The sequence below is a fragment of the Bombus huntii genome, chromosome 1 (assembly GCF_024542735.1).
Source record: "Bombus huntii isolate Logan2020A chromosome 1, iyBomHunt1.1, whole genome shotgun sequence".
Lineage (NCBI taxonomy): Eukaryota > Metazoa > Arthropoda > Insecta > Hymenoptera > Apidae > Bombus > Bombus huntii.
In genome coordinates this window covers 8,162,132-8,178,941 of record NC_066238.1, presented here as the reverse complement: position 1 = coordinate 8,178,941, position 16,810 = coordinate 8,162,132, and the positions used below count along the sequence as shown (strand labels likewise).

The 16,810-nt window shown below is 43.2% G+C and overlaps 1 protein-coding gene across 3 annotated transcripts in view; it reads left to right on the top strand.

Annotated features, from left to right (window-relative positions):
* Positions 1–16,810, top strand: part of LOC126867296 (uncharacterized) — a 165,593-nt gene that overhangs the window by 145,405 nt on the left and 3,378 nt on the right. For all 3 annotated transcript variants that reach the window (XM_050621608.1, XM_050621626.1, XM_050621617.1), the window contains 5 exons: positions 9,873–10,479; positions 10,927–11,893; positions 12,551–12,695; positions 15,518–15,731; positions 16,472–16,738. In XM_050621608.1, the coding sequence (XP_050477565.1) occupies positions 9,873–10,479; positions 10,927–11,893; positions 12,551–12,695; positions 15,518–15,731; positions 16,472–16,738 (2,200 nt within the window). The remainder of the gene's footprint in view (positions 1–9,872; positions 10,480–10,926; positions 11,894–12,550; positions 12,696–15,517; positions 15,732–16,471; positions 16,739–16,810) is intronic.

Genomic DNA, 16,810 nt, shown 5'->3' with positions numbered 1-16,810 from the left:
TCGTGATAAGCAGGTTAAAGGCGTGTTTAACTTACAAGAGACACTCTGGAATTTCTTGATCGAGACCAAAGGTAAAGTTATGAAACTTCCATTGTTCATCTTTCCTCCGGTACGTGGAAATAACTTTTATTTTTGTTGCGAATAAATTTTGTTCCGCGGCGGAAGGAAATCGTTTACGTAAAGTATTTCCATTTCCTATTTTTAATTCATCAGGCGCAAATCTTTCCAACAAGATCACAGGTGCTGATAGTGGTAGCAAAGTAGGATGAAAGCGTGGCAGTGGAAAGTGAGCAGAAACTCACTCTTGTGCTTCCTTCCTTTACACTTCTCTTCATGCTGATTCTTCTTTATAAAAATCCAAATGTCGCGACGGAGCTTCGTTCGCAAGATGTAAGAATGATGCCGCGTCATCGACGACAATAGAGTAATTGGCGATTGTTCCCTCCAGATCGCGATGACATAACGCGTTTTTCGTGAGACTGCGAGTGAACTGCTTTTAGAATTCGTACGGAAGTAGTAGCGATCGATTCGTGATAGCTGTGCACCATGGGAAAATAGCGAAATACCTGTTCGTTGATGCTTATGGCTGCCCGTTGTTCAGCATTTCTGCTACTCATAACAGTACTCCACGGTGTTCAGAGCTGAGTAGGAGGAGAGAAGACAAGTACGTTGGCCGCAGGAGCGGGTTCCATGAAGACGAGGTCGAAAACCGTGACTCGCGACGCGAGACCAAGGACAGACGATGAAATTCGAGCGAATCGTGGAAAATTGCTAATTGTGCCCGAGTAACGCGTCGCGCTCTGTGGACGGTCGTTTCTTCGCGGCAAGAAAAATTGCTTGTTGCCAACAATTAAAGTAACAAGATGTTACCCTAAGTGTAAAATAACCATTTGTTTTATTGCGTTTTGTAATATTTTTTATCGACTGTTTTAATTCTACCGTGGTTCTTGAATGTTGATATTTCAAACTCGTTGTCGTTTCTACAAAGAAAAATCCTTTTAGGTAACAAAAGGTTTATGTCGATAAAAAAATACGATTGGATGCAAACAGCGTTGCAAGATTAAGAAACACAGTTATCTATAAAACAATTTAAATTTCAAGCCTCACGGTTATTTCGAAATTCGACGATTATTTCGAGCAGCGCAGCGTCGCGGACCTTCTCGAAAAGCAATCCAAGGATCGAAAAAACGAGCCGCAAATTTCAATCGTTCGTATTGCCGATTCGTAAAAAGTCGGCCCAACATTGCCGACAGTGTCCTCGACAGCACTGTGACTGCTGCAATTCCCGGGGTAACGAGGCGTACTTTCATCCGATATCCTCAAGTCGAAACGCATTTTTCGAGATCGCCAGCGAACGAAGGTTACCTACTTTTCGTGCAACGCAAACAGCACGAGATTTCACTCGCATCGTCGCCGTTGTTCGTCCGGTCCTGCGTTTCCACAGAAAAAGAAACCGAATGACGAAACGAAATAAAGCTCGTGGTCACTCGATTTCGTGAAACGCCATCAATTTGTTTGGATTTTGTTTCAGTAGGAAATTAAAAGTTCTTCGAACCGAATATCGTTTCCCGGACGTGCCGAAGGCGACAGTCTCTAATTTCCAAAGTTTCACAGGACGTTCGTGGCAAACAGTACCTCTGTTTTCACTTTTTACGACGCGCAACGTCTTCATTTAGTTTGACGTACATCTTGTCCGGTGATGTCTTTTTCTGTAAGTGCTAATTACCTTTTCGTGTTGTAAATTGCCGAAACGAACAGCTGGTTGTCAGTCGTTAGCCTCGAAAGAACCAAAGCCGACGTAGAAACGCGTTCACGATGCGAGCATTTACATACGCATACCTGCATAGGTATCGTGGCCATTTGTATTTAGTTAACACCTGCGCCGTTTGAAGCAACGCTCTCGCGAAAACAATAGCCAAGTCGATTACGTTGCACTCGACCTGGCATCCTGAATAAACTTTTTCAACGTAGAAAGCGAGCACCGATCGATATTGCGACCGCGATTCCATGAAATCGGCTTAGTCGTTACTCTGGATCATTTGCCAACATTTTAGGGTTTCTCTGTGTTTCGACGATATACGAAGCCCTTGTGAATAAAGTATGATAATACGGATGATAATTCGGAGCTTCTGAGTATCTTCAAAGGGTTGGACATAATAATATTGATCGAGGCTTTCAAGCGGCTTACGGAACGATGACTGGACTGAAACGCTCCATATGGCTTTGTATTTGAATCGCCTGATTAGCGACAACTGATAATACAAAAGGTGACAGGTGGCTATGAGTTTATGGAGTAGGTTTAAAACGTCGGCCACCTTCAGTGGAATTCGATCGCAAGTGTTTTGTGAATTAATGATAAAGTGTATGAAAGAGATAAAGTAATAGATCTTTCGAATTGCAGAGCTTCGAGATATCGGTATCGATATTTAATTCCACTACGATCTTTGGAACATTTTTATCTCATTCGTATTCTTTTATCGTTAAAGAATTTCTTGAATTTGACGAAAATGTGATAGCGTCGTTGAAACGTATAATTTTTTCTTTTACGCTAGCGTCTTTCTGAAAGTTCTCAGATTGTCTTTGTTTGCTAAAACGACAGCGAGATTGGGATACAAAAATTTGAGAATCATATTTTTGTCATAGTCTCTCTGATTACGAAGCGTTTTATGCATTGAGTTCAGCTTTTAATTTCTCTAATCCGTTCTAGCAAATGGAAAAAGGTCTTCAGAGTTGTCATTTGCATTATGCACATAGCGTGATTCATATGATAAATAGTTACGTTACCGAATCAATTTATACAGTTACGTTTCTAGTTGGACGATCGTTTAAAAGCGGCAAGCGGTATTAGCCCATCACGGCACAGGCGCATCGGACTTCACGGCATGAAAACGCGCGTTCCAGATGATTCGCTTGAATCGGCATCCTTTCGTGCCACCGGATACGACGATCGCCGCAGCGATCCGTCCGAATGACTAAACTGTTGCCCTGACGCTCTCATAAATATTAAATTGTTGCACTTCCTTCTTTCGCCCGTCCCTCTTTCTCTCGGTTCGCCAGGTCGTCGTCGTATCGGCGACGAAGTTACGCGTGATCAAACTCGGTTTGAGTTAATTAGCGAAGTGTTGTAATAATTGTTCTGTAACTCGCTGTCTCCGCTGTTGTCTACCAACTATAACTCGACCTCAATGGCTTTAACCGACGAAATCTTGGCATCTTTGGCATCCACAGACTTTCATTCGATGTTTCACGAGCCTACCGAACGATCCAGCGTTGAAAGCTTTTACTTTAGTTGTAGCATTTCATTTGAAGAAAAATCAAAAGTTCGTTAAGCAAAGAGAGGAGACCCGCCCCTCAGAGCACCATGTTTTGGAAATACGAATAGGTCAAGTATCGTAAAATCATATACCAAAGATTCCTAAAAGAGAAACAAACTAAGTATTTCATGTAAATTTTAAATTATTGAATCGATCGGTCGATACACTGTAAAGGAGCGTCACTGATCGCCCGGTCTTGAAGAAATATTATTGAAGTAAACACTCGGTGTTTCTCGCATTTAATTAATTATCAGAAGGTTTACGTATTCGTCCGCATACCCACGCGCAAATAAACGATGATAAATAAATCCAGTTTAAAACACGGCCTCTCACAACCCAACAGACACCTCCAAATAACATGAAAACCACTTTTTCCACTTTGCACGAACTTAATTGGTCACGTATTAAATTGGTAAGGCAACCAATTTCAAGCTTGCTGGAATATTCGTGATTCGGAGGAACATTTCAACGACGTTTATCTCACTGCACGAACGATTCGTTCTTGTTCGTGCCTCGATACACAATACACGCATCGGTATTTACTTGGAATTTAATGTTCCCCGATCGGTGGACCGGGGGACTGGTAATCGCATCGAATAAAGCAAATCGAGGCAAGGAGAACGGAATCGTTATTGGTTCCAAATCGGTCGAGAACTCGATGTCGTGGTCGTGGCAACAAACTGACAACCGATGAAAGTATTAAGAAGATATTATCAACACGCCTAATTATTTCAGATCCAGACGATAGCGCACGAAAGAGTTAGCTAAACGATTGTAAGCGGAAATTCGTGAAAACACACGAAGGACTAACAAATGCAAAAATTTTCTAACACAGAATTTTCGTACTCGACATTGCACTTTGACGCCACTTCTATCTGTCCTCGCAGTCATGGAATAAAATCGTGACGATCCAGGCAAACTTAAATTATTCTCGAATATCCGCTGCTCCTTCCTAATGTATTATTTCGTATCGATATACCGTGGCATGTAAATGTCACTTCGCGATGTACGTGATATTCACGCGTATAATGAAACGCGTTCGCATTAGATATGTTGTTTTCAAACGTAGTGTTCTCTCTGTATAAATGAAATATAAATTAAGGAGTAACATTGTTGACAGTCTCACGCGATTACAGTTCTCTTGGATCACTTTCGAATTAATTTTTCATCATGAACGTTTGAAAGCTTGGCTGTTATAATTTCTTCGAATTACGCTAATGGTGCAAGCACGTGTACACTAGCGATTGCTGGGAATAACTTCATAAATTTTCCTCTTTCGAGAATAAACATCGACTATACGGCGTAAAGTCTTATCGATATCGACCGTAGAACGCGAGTCAAAGGTATGCACTGGAATTTCGAAAAAAGCAGGTCAATATGTTTGCATTGGTATTATCTGCTTGTCCAAAGCCGATATCGTTTCTGGAGATAAACGCCCAACATTTGAGCTCGGCTATAGATCGAAGGCGACCGGCCGTGAAATACGCTGCTAACCATCAATTACCGTGATATACTGGTTCTTGCAGCGACTACCGGGCGAAAGAAGCTGCATCCCGCCAATAATTCGCCGATTTTACTTTTAACTCCTACAACAGAGCTACAGCATTGTTATTTGCCTCGCAATTTTTTTTTTACAGGCTGCAGTAGTTCGACCCATGATTTATAGGTAATTTCAACTTAACGATCGAACGAGTCGCACTGCCTTACGTAATCGGTCTTTTTAGATTTTTTATCGATCATTTTTTTCGACCAACACCGGCTTGTCGAAAAACCGGCCTGCAGATTAGACTATGTCCGATATAATCGAAGAAAGGAAAAAGAGAGAAAATCAACGGTATTTCGAGACGTTTTTATTAGGGAAATTTACGACAGGGAATTTGGAATGGATAATCGTAGCAAATTCCGTAATATGTACAGCTCCCTAATATACAGTTTAATATTACGGTAAGGAAGTTGAAGCAATAAAGTTTCGAAATTGGCTACGTTCGCTAAGTGGACTCCTAATTGATCGTGCTATTAATCTGAGCCTAAGAATCGATGAACCACTTTTAGAAACTTCTGGGATTTCTCCTCTGCCTTTACCTCGTGAAAGAGGGAAGTATAGACGGAAAACGTGAAAAACGAACAAAATCATAGTTTCACGATTAAAGAAACGCTTTAGCCTCGTCGTAGCGTCTTCCGCGCTTACGCCTACTTAATTAAGCTCTCTTGATCACCACCAGAACGTAAGGACAAACGCGCCACACTGGGGGAGAAAAAAAAAAAAGACGCGAACGCGTCGACAGCTTCCTCCTGGTTATTCGCGTGCGTGCTTTATCCCAGGCGATAATTATCCGCATTCGAGAGGGAAGAAAAAGAGGAACCGAGGAGAAACACGTGTCGTGAAAGGGGTCCCGTGCGTGTACGTCGTTACGTATGGTCATTACCAGGAGTAACTTTTAAGCCTGATGTTCGCCAGCTACCCGTTGCGGTCAGCTCCGTCCGGCAAAATGCCTCGTTACTTATTTTACGAACGAACCTTATTACCAGTCCTCGTTTAAAAGCACGTCGTGTGCATATATCTCGAGCGCCAAGCAATTTGTAAAGCACTTTCCCTGCGATCTGTTTTCCGGGTTCGAGCTTTTCCACCGATCCGACTGGAAATTGTTGTTTTTCTCTAGCTTGTTTCGAGATCGACTCAAGAGGTAATCAAGAAAGTATTCAATAGGTGATGCGGATGAATTTGCGCGATCGGAGAACGCAACAGGAAATCGCGGTCTCCTGCAGTCGCGACTCCTGTCTCCTGTGTCCGCTTACATAATTGTATATACTTATAAAATTATACCTATATCTCGCGCTATCACGCGCCGCGTCGCTTGCGCAACACATCGAGTTACACGGCCACGTTACGTAAAGCGCGATTTTACAATGGAATCGTTTACGGTACGCGGCCGTTTCTGGACGATTAAACGAAAAGCCATGAAAAAAAAGGAAGTCGAAGGCAGAGCCGAATCGAGTTCGCTCTGGAGGTCGGAGCATTCTAGGACAAAGATACGTACGAACGCAACGCTCGCGGAAGCGATTCGCGTGCTCGAGGATCCGGGATGGCTGATTTTTCTTCCAGGTTCGTTCTCACGCTGAACTATCGCGCGCTTCGGAAATGATAGAGCATCGGACCCGCGCCGATTTCTCGTGAGATCCTCCTTTTTCCTTTTTTTGCCAACCAACTCTCGACCCGATCGTTTTGAAGCTTTAATTTTCGAGGATGTTTTTGTGCGTGACGCAGGTAGTGCGAATTAATGGTTGTTGTTTGATGCGGGGTCTCGTGATAGTTCGGAAGTTCGCCGGTCATTTTTGTTTCGAACTAATCGCGTTTCACTTGACACACTTTGTTGCGGATCCGAATTATTGGTCCCGCCGAATTAAGGAGATTTATTTTCTCTAAATATACGTATACGAGGAAGCATTAAGGAGGAGATGGGTATTATTCGAAAGAATGGTCGTAAAAGTGGTTCAGAAACTCGTGGAAGATTTTAAAAAGAAATTTAAACAGAGTCGCTTGACCCGTTTGCGTTCTTTGTTGACAAAATTATGACGAGTTGATTGGTGTCGAGTTCTCTGGTCCGATCGCGACAAAATCGTGTCGAGTCAACCACGTGATTAGAATCGAGATGCAAATTTTACTTTCGTCCTTCGCTCGGACTACCTCGTTACGACAAAAACTTTCTTTTCCGCCGGCAGCCACGCACGTTCCTAACCAGAACGGGACAGAAAACCAGCGCAAGATAGCCGTGTGAACTTCTAGTCCAGCGGTTCTTCGAAGAAAAGTTTCTGTTTTACCTTTCTGTCTTATACCTCCCTCGCGTAAACCCTTATGTAGAATCATGTGACTCGTAAAACTTATTTTTCTCCCATCAAGCAAAGAAAGTACAAAACAGAGACAGTAATATATAAATCGTTAAGTAAGAATCGCAAGAGATTAGATTTTTATATCTAATTATAATCAAGTCATGTTTCATCGAACATAGTATTCGCGATTGATTAATTCAAGAAAGCGACTCGAGGCGTAGCTATTTAACCATGTTTCGCGTTACTCTTGTTACGCATGTACGTTTCAAAGTACACCTATATTTGGGCCGTAAATCCGGCACGCGATGACGATATACCGACAGACGGAGCATGACAATATCAGCCCAGATTCGATCGAAACGAGCAAATTTGACATAGATATCGAACCGCAATAACGTCGATTATTACCTTGCAAGAAATTAAGTATCAATTAATGATAAGTCATCGGAGATATCGATTGTCACGGACTTTGATTTCAACCGAACGGTTGCACCGAGACCGAGATAATTGCTATACTGTTTGTCATCGTTTTCGAATCGCAAGAAGGATAGAATTTAAAGATCATACCATAAACGGTAGCCAAGGAACCACTTCAACTGACACCTACATTAAAATAGAAATTTGCTTACGTCCTAGTTTCTTTCTTTCATTCTTTCTTTTCTTCCGACGTTCAAAGAATAGTTAGTAAATCGTTCGTCTAAAAGATATTACATGATCTTTTCTCTTCTCTAACAAAGCGTTTCACATACTAGATCTGCCAACAGATGTTACACTTTCCTTCCGATTACGATGACTTTCGCACGAAACGTTGCTTACGTAATTTCGTCTGATCCTAGGCAAGTAAAGAGAGCGTTACCCGTCATCCCGACGATCGGATCACTTTCCACGCGCACGCGTCTTTGCGGAAAAGTCGCCGGGAAAGGATCGGGAGCGTTCCCCGAACCGGAACGCTCGTTGAAATTCACGTAACACGCTCTCGTCGTATCCGGTATTCATCGAGCTGCACTTGCATTATAATCCGAGTATGGGGTGTTTCGTATCCTTATTTAAAGGGACGACAAGTGAATCGTTGCGGATTAATCAATCACGCCTCGCGATTAATCGACGCGGATGCGTTGGTAAGAATTTCGCAAGCTAGGCACCCGAACAATGGATCACTTTTACTCTCGGCACGCTCGCCAAAGAGCACTTTGTGTTCCGTTCGTGGAATCACGAATAGGTTCGACAAACCTTAACGCCAATCCCATGCGCCATTGCAAATATGAGAATAAATTACATCGAATAAAAGAGAATATACTATTTATAACGAGCCGGAATCGACATTTTGTTCATGGACGTGGGCAAACGTCCCGTTCCACTGGCTTTATTAGAATTCTCTAGCGTATAATTGCGCGTCAATTACGCGCAGAAACGTAAATATCGCGGCGAAGTGTATTAAATATGGGCGTAGAAACGGGATCGGTAAAGAATTTCCATTCTATCGGCTCGTATGCTTATTTATGCCTCGTCCGTAGATGGGGGTCTCCGTTTAATCGCGATTCCGCCAATACTCGAAATTTGATCACGACGCAGTAATTACGCTTATGAATATATGTACGCAGATAATTTCTATCGAGTATTAATAGGGTAACTAGCAGCAGACCCTCCGGCCGAACATAAACGTTGCATTCTATCGAATTGCCTCGTATTTCAAGCTTATTGCCATTTCACGACCCTCTCGCTAAAGATATCGAAATAAAAAATTCCGCAGGTCACGAAAAGAATCTAAAAGTTCAAAGAGCAATTATGCGTAAGTTTATCACTCGTAATTGCTCTCGAACGTTTGCGTCTGAACTAAATACAAACAAGAAATCGTGACACGTTCGAGAAAGAACATGGAATCTAAATTTCGAGGAAATCGCGTGTTTACGAATCGTCCACTTTTTTCTCCGACCATCAACGTGTATCGCGTCCAGTTAGAAAGACACCGCCTTCTGGATAATCAGACGCGAGTTCATACGAACGAACCTCATCGAAATTCGAACGAACCTGTCTCTAAGCAGGCGCGAACTGGAAATTCAAGTATAACCTAACCTTGTAGTCGTAGGTACGTCAAGTCGCACGATCAAAGCGAACAGATGCGCAACTATTTACGTTCGAACCTTACCATGTGCGTATTTCCTGTTTCGCGATGCTCTATTTTCGTCCGTTTATTTTTGATAGCTGAGCAATAACGGAAATTTCGGGCGTGGTGCCGGATCAAACAAATGACGAAGACGCGATTGTAATATAGAACAGTATTTGTCTTGCTAGACGGTGGATCATCTTCGCTAAGATATCCTACGGCAATAAAAATGAAGATAAGAAAACCGTAAGAATTTAGGTCGATGCGTATCGTTACGTAATTCAAAAATTCTTAAAGATTGCATCGATCCTAATCTACAACGCTAACTGTCTTACTTCGCAATCGATCACACTATAAATCACACGGTGTAAACTTTTCAAACAGCCAGCGTTAGACGAATAATTACTCTTCGTCTTTCGTTCTAACTCCTTGGGTCTTTGGTTCTAACTCCTACAATGTTTTTGTAGTTGCACAACGAAACTAGTCAATCAAGTAGGTTGTCGATAAGTAGTTGAGTTGTTCGGAAAGTGCGTAACGAAATTTAAGTACGACTTTCTGAACAACTGTCTTTGCGATCTAACTTCATCAGGATCTCCTAACGTAAGCATCCAATTTTCTCGTCCTAGGAGTCAATCGAAGGCCTCTTACTTGGCGTATCGTCGAGAACGAGGAGCGCCCGACACCGAGGGCAGTTACAAAAGAACCATGTCACCGACATCTCGCCTAGAGGACTGGCCACCGCCGCGGGATCACGACGATCCGGTTCTTCTGCGCGTCACGCCTCATCATCCGTTGCAGCACCATCACCATCACAACAATCATCATCCGCAACAGCCAGAGCTTTCCAAGTCTCACAGCGTGGACGCTCTTCATCATCGGTTGGAGGAACGGTCCGCGCAACAGCAACAACAACAACAACAACAGCAGCAACACTCGGCGGAGGTGATCGGAAAGTTGTCGCACGATTTGAACAAGAAACTGCAGTCAAGTGAGGCGAGATCACGAACCAGCGAGAATAATAATAACGATAACCTGGAGGATCGACATCAGCATCATCACCATCATCATCATCATCAGGAGAAGAGGCAGCAAGAGAAAAGGCACGATTATGAGCAACGTAGGGAACGGCTGTCGCCCCAGAGCGTCGAGATCCTTAACGACAGGAACCGACAGCTGGAACGCGAACGCAGGAAGCTGGCGGCCAGTTGCGAACCCCTACCTCAGAACAGAGAGGTAATATTTCTTTTCGGACGTTTAGCGCGTATTGTACCGATACATCCTCGCTGGAGTAGGTTACCCCAGTGGAACAGCACAGCCATTATTGATATATTCTTTCTTATAGTGAGTAGTGTTTCCTCGAAGTACTCGTAGTACTTACTGTTTTCTTATGGTACGTAGTAGGGAAGTAGTAAGGAAGTAGAGAAGAAAATTTTACTGTATTTATTTTATTTTAGTAATTACCAGACTCTTTCATATTACGCTATTCGTATGTACATCTTTAAAAATTTTAATTTCCCATAAAGTCATAAACTAGACAGCTTAGTAATTACTTTTTTATTAGTTAGTTGAAAAATCCATCATCTGTGAACAAATATTTAGAATCTATATATGTTTAATTCTATGAAAATTTTCGTCTCTGTTATATTTAAACGAAAGATTAATCGAATAAATTATAATTAGAAACAGAGTCGAAGCATGGACGCGCCCTCATCGGTTGTCGAGGAAGATTTCTTCCGCGAGCGAAGCGCCACCATCGAAATGACCTCGCAGAACATCGAGCTGCTCAATCGGCGTAACGAGAAGAGAATGAACGCTACGTCGACGTCGACCAGCACGATCACTACATGCATTACGACATCGTCGGCATCCACGACAATGACGATCACGACGGACAGTTGCTGGCCACGAGGTCACGAAGTTCGAAGCTCCATCGAGGCGTCGGCCGTTACGGAAAGGCCTGCAGCCCCGACCAATTCACCTCCTAGAACACCGGATCAGATGGAAGGAGACAGCTCGAGAGGCGCCGTACCGAGACGATCTGGAAGCTGTTCCAGTTCTTCGTCCGGTAGATCGTCAGATCCTCGTGTTTCGCCGCGGATATTATCCAACAGTTTCTCTAAGAGCGACAATTCTTCACCTAACAACAGAAAAGTCTCCAGTCCTACACAAACGGACAACACTGGTTCCTCGAACAGATCTAGCTCGCCCGTCCGTTCGAGTCAAACGAACGAGATAGAGCTGAGAGTAGACAGGTCTTCCTCGTCGAGTAAGTCCAGATCCGGAGGAAGGTCCTCGACGTCCTCGATCTCGAGCGTGTCGAAGGCTTCTTCTTCATCGTCGTCGAGGAATTCTCCAGTCGAGGAAGACAGACCATCTCCTCCGGTATCACCGTGTATGTCGCCTCAACCAGGAATAGAGGGACTGACATTGTTGCAACGTACCGAAGTTGTGCTCCGAGTGAATACTGCTACCAGTGACGCTGCCTCGCAGACCGAAATCTTGGAGCCAACGGAGTGCGAAACACCAACCAAGACTCAGGAAATTCCACTGTGCCGAAAGAAACTGCCAGAAGAAATCGAATGTGAGGAACTGGGCAGGGATTTGGCGAGCCAGCTCAATCCGAACGACAAACTGGTACCTCTTCTAGGTGAGTTGTGGTCTCGTCGATATCTTATTGATAAAAAAAAAAAAAAAAAGAATAAAGGGAAAGAAAAGAAACGTTAAAGAATACCGTTAGCTTTCGGTCGAACGTAAAATCTTTAGACATGTTTTATATCTGTCACATTTTATTCTTTCATCATTGGGTCTTTGATCCCTGGTTTAGACTGATCCCGGATTACCCGCGTTCCAGACAATTACGTCGCATAAAAGTCAGCCAGACATCGATATTAGTAATTCTCCTATTCCATCGACGACTTATCGCGAGCAAATTTAGCCTGGCTAGTGTCATCGACTTCGATCGGCTTGTCGAAATTTTTACCATTCATACGACACTCGCGGACACACCGATAAGATACGCAAGCTAGTTTGTAGTTACTAGTTACATACAAATCTACCACGCGTCCGTTGATGCGCTCGTGCGTCATCTGCAACGAGGTGGAATCCACTGGCCGGGCCGTCGACCTTTTATTTTAATAAGCGTTAAACCAATCGACGGGTCAACCGTATTATTCAATTACGCGTCGTTATTGCCTTTAGCTCGGTTCCTCTTCACGTACAACGTATATGCTCGCACGTGGATTCCAAGCATGCAGAAATTCGCTGAACAGAACAATCAAGCCGTATAACGATTTGTTCTTATCAGTTCCAGCGCCGGAGCACAAAAAGCCTACCGACTATGTTACCGGTTTGTTCAGGGTGGAAGCGACCTTGCAACCGCGACCTAGGCGCCGACTCTCCCTCGAGGAACCGACGACCCCGTGCTCCGAGAACGGAGACGAGGAGAAAAAGTGAGTATTATTATTGTAATTCGAATAATTGGAGGCTCTTTGGAAACTGGTTATCAAGGAGATTCCCGCGTGTGTTGTACAAAGGAATGTTATTTGTTCCTTGTTTAGACGTTGGAAATATTACCGCGAGGATCCGTAGATTAAAGTTCGAAATGTTAAATCTACATAATATAAATTTTGTATGTTTATCGTTCCAAATTATAATGATAACTTGATAATAGTCCCGAGATAATAGTCACGAATCGTAGAAAGAAGCATACTTCACGATAGATTGAAATTCAGAAGATACTTTTAAGCCGCATTTCACTTTATAGATTATTACTTTACACTCATAGCTAGCGATGTTCGATTGAAACGACCATGCAAAATCCTATAATTTCCATAGCTTTGAAACTATCATTTGCATGTTCTCTCAGCTATCCGCGCCGTTTCCTCTCATTATCGTTACATAAATATTAACCGATCGTCCCAAACGATACGCCACGTCGATATTTCATACAGGTTGTTCCATGTGCGAACCTGCGACTGCCACTTTCACCGAACACCTCGACCATGCAGCATTATCAATCGAGTCCCCGATCGCCGGGATTAGATACAGATCTAGTTACAAAAACGCGGTCGAGTCTTATAAATTTTCACGATTGGGGCAATTCGCGCGATTCCAGAAAATTTCCCGCTTCGGTCGCGGCGGAACGGTGTCAAGGAGTTTTCCCTTTTTCACGTTGCACCGCAAACAAGATCCTCGACTAAAGAGGTCGTCGCTCATGGAAAGGACCTTTATTGGATGGCGAGTGACGTTTACGTGGGCGTGACCGCGAGATTCCCAGTCAGGCATCGTTAAACGAACTCTATTAACGTCGGGATATAATTGTCGTTTTCAAGAGGCGGTATGAATCGATGACACAGGATAAATTGTCTGGACTATTTGTATGATTTATAATTTTCTAATCGTCCGTCATATATCTGTCGTTACTTCTTTCGTGTTCCTGTTTGATTACGTTTTACGAGATCGCGAGAAGGGACGATGAATCTGTCATTATCCTCGAATTTTTACGTTTCAATTTTGTTCTTATTTTGGCAAACAAAATGATTTTTAATATTGAACGTAAAATTGAAGTCACATATCGTGCTCAGACTTTAAAAGTTCTTTAACGATAAAAAGATGATTGGTTTGGAAATGATACAAAGAACGCAGGAAGGCTATTAGGTCTTGAAATAAAATTTAATATCTTCATACATTTTGCTTCTCGTAAAAGAAAAGTGAAAAATAGTTTTCGGCGATTAAGTTAGTAAAGGTAGCCACGAACGTTCTTCGGTGCCTTTTAAAGTTGTCACTGATTAATTTCGACGGAGAAACGAGTTTTTCCCTTTCCCGCCAATCTGGAACCACCCGACCAATCGAGGACAATATTTTCGCTGGCACGCGCCGGGAGAAAGTACTAGAGGCGCAAGGCGGTTACGTAACTAACCATAAATGATATTGTTAGGCTAGCTACTTGGTGGTCTACGCATCATTTCGTTCGCCAGTCTCACACGAACTAGCAGTGACATCGTTTCGCTCGATCTTAGCTCGCGGTTGTCGTCACAATCTCCACGCCACGAGAACACGTCCACCATGGAGACCAAAGATACGGAGAAGTACATTAAAACCCATGTTCCCTTTCGCAATACCTACTCCCGTACAATCTGAACTAATCGCCGACTTGAGAACATCCGCTGATCCGTTCATAGCGAACTAACTAACTATACGCCCTAGAGTCGTTCCGCCTAACTAACGTTTCCCCGTAGGCACCGGTACAACTTTGTAACGTTTGCTTCGTTAACTATACGGAGAACCCGAGCAAAAGAGCTTCCTACCACACCCCGGTGGAGCAGAAACGCTTTCGAAAGCGGTCACGGGTGGCTTCTTGAAGCGCGGCGCGTAAGATCTGCGCGTAAACGCGGCATGGTGGTTATATTCGCTGCAGCATCCACTTCCGCTTTTCATTAATTCCCTGCAGTTCAACGAGCGAGCCGAGTCGAGCGTTACAATCGGCTAATCGGTGGGCTTACTCTTCGAACTGCCACAAACTGCGCTTTCCTTTCTTTATCACTTTCTCCTCTTTTGTAAAATCGCTCTTATAGTACGACTAACCCCTTGCCATGCGATTTTTCTAGCGGGTATAAAAAGGAACTCCGAAGATTCGCTTAATATTTTTTTCTCTATTCTATTTCTTTCACATACTTGCATATATTCTACACTTTTATGGGAATCGAAATTTAATGGGAATTATAGGAATCGAAACATGCATAACATTAAGATGAACTGTTGCTTGTTCAAAATTCAAATTAAACTTCTTTTTGTTTAATCGTAATCCTGATTCTAATCATGTGTGTCACTCGATATTGTATTATAAGGCGAGCGATTAATTACTGCTAGAGGGATTCTCCGATAGTATAGTATTGTAGTATCTCGAGAGAATGCATCTAACTTAAATACTTTAGTCGTGCTCTATCTACGTGGCCATCCATCATTTAACGAACGGAGAACCACGACAATTCGAATTCCTCAAACTCTGAGCAGAGCGTATTACGAGAAACCACGTGGTTCCGCGCGACAAGACATGCGTTTGCATGGAGACAGTAAATCATCCGTGCGACGTTCCCCGTTGTACAAAACGTGCCGATCGATTCGATCGTGAGTCATGCTGCCGCCTGATGCAATCCGTGTCGTCCACGATCACGAATTTTGCTCAAGGATTTTTGTGGCCCGTGATCGCCAGGATTACATCAAGACCAGTCGCCAACGAATGATTTAGAGATGGAAACTATGCTTGTTGCAGGCACGAGACGATACCCTCTACTCCCGTCACTCCATTATCGACGGACTTGACGAGTCCTCTGTCCCCGACATCGGCTTACTTCACCACATCCGAAGGAAAGGCGAGATTCCTCACAAGATACACGCGTGACGTGACCGTCGAGGGGTTGACGCGGCAGGAAGACTCGTCGCCGCCTGTCGTTCCCACCGACAGTCTTGATCTCAGGCAGAAAAAGGTAAGGAATTTTTTATGGAAGGGAGTTAGTTGTATTAATACGCCCAGTGGTGGGTGACGTAATATTACGGTTTTAATGATTTTTTTGGAAATATGATTAGATCAATCCTATCTAATTGGACCAAGATCACGAAATCTATCGAGAAGTTTTCTGAAAAATGAGTTACAGTTCTGTGAGAAATATGGGCAATATATCATTTATTTTCTAAACATAGCGCGGCTCTTTAAGAGCCATTATAGCTACGAATTTGAAATACTAGAACTAAAATTCCAATAATTTGGTCGATTCAAAGTTTTGTTTTATGGCTTCCTTTTTCATAAAGCTCTTCAATGATCAATAACTCTGAAAATACGTTTACTTAAATTAACAACAGTAACTAGTATAAGGCATGGGGTATTTGAAAGTACATTCTTAAAATTCTTACTCGTTCTTTAATCGCAGGAACTTTCCTTAAAATTACCAGCTGCGAATGTATTAATTTATGCGAACGATTCCCGGAACCGAGCTCTTCCTTTTTTTCTATATAATCATCCTTCAACTCTCTTAAACCGAGACATATGCTTGTACCTTGCTTTCCCTTTCGCATCAAGTCATCAGGATTCTAATCCTCTGTCGCCTAATTCATCTTCCCATTGATCAAACTGTGTTAAAAATGACGCGAACAACGGACTGCTTCCCTTGCGTTCTGACACGCGGTCGAAAAGGGCGAATCCTTGAAACGTTGTCGATTTTCTTCGCAGGAGGAGCTGATGATGAGGTTGGACAAGAAGCTGGTGGTTCTGAGAGCGGAACAGGAAGCCGTGCGAGAAGAGGGAGATGTAAACGAAGCTTTGGGAGCGCGAGTCGCCACGAGGATCACCGCGGTCGCGAGACCAGCGGAAGCTTCCAAGTATCGGCTCCACGTGGAGGAAGTAGGCAAGATCACGAGCCTTCTTCTTGGCCTGAGCGGTAGATTGGCTCGAGCTGAGAATGCTCTGTACGGAATGCCGGCTGATCACGCGGAAAGGGTAAATTTTTAATTTAAATAATGTATTTAATCTATTACGTGAATAATTTTACTGAACAAGGACCGACGGACA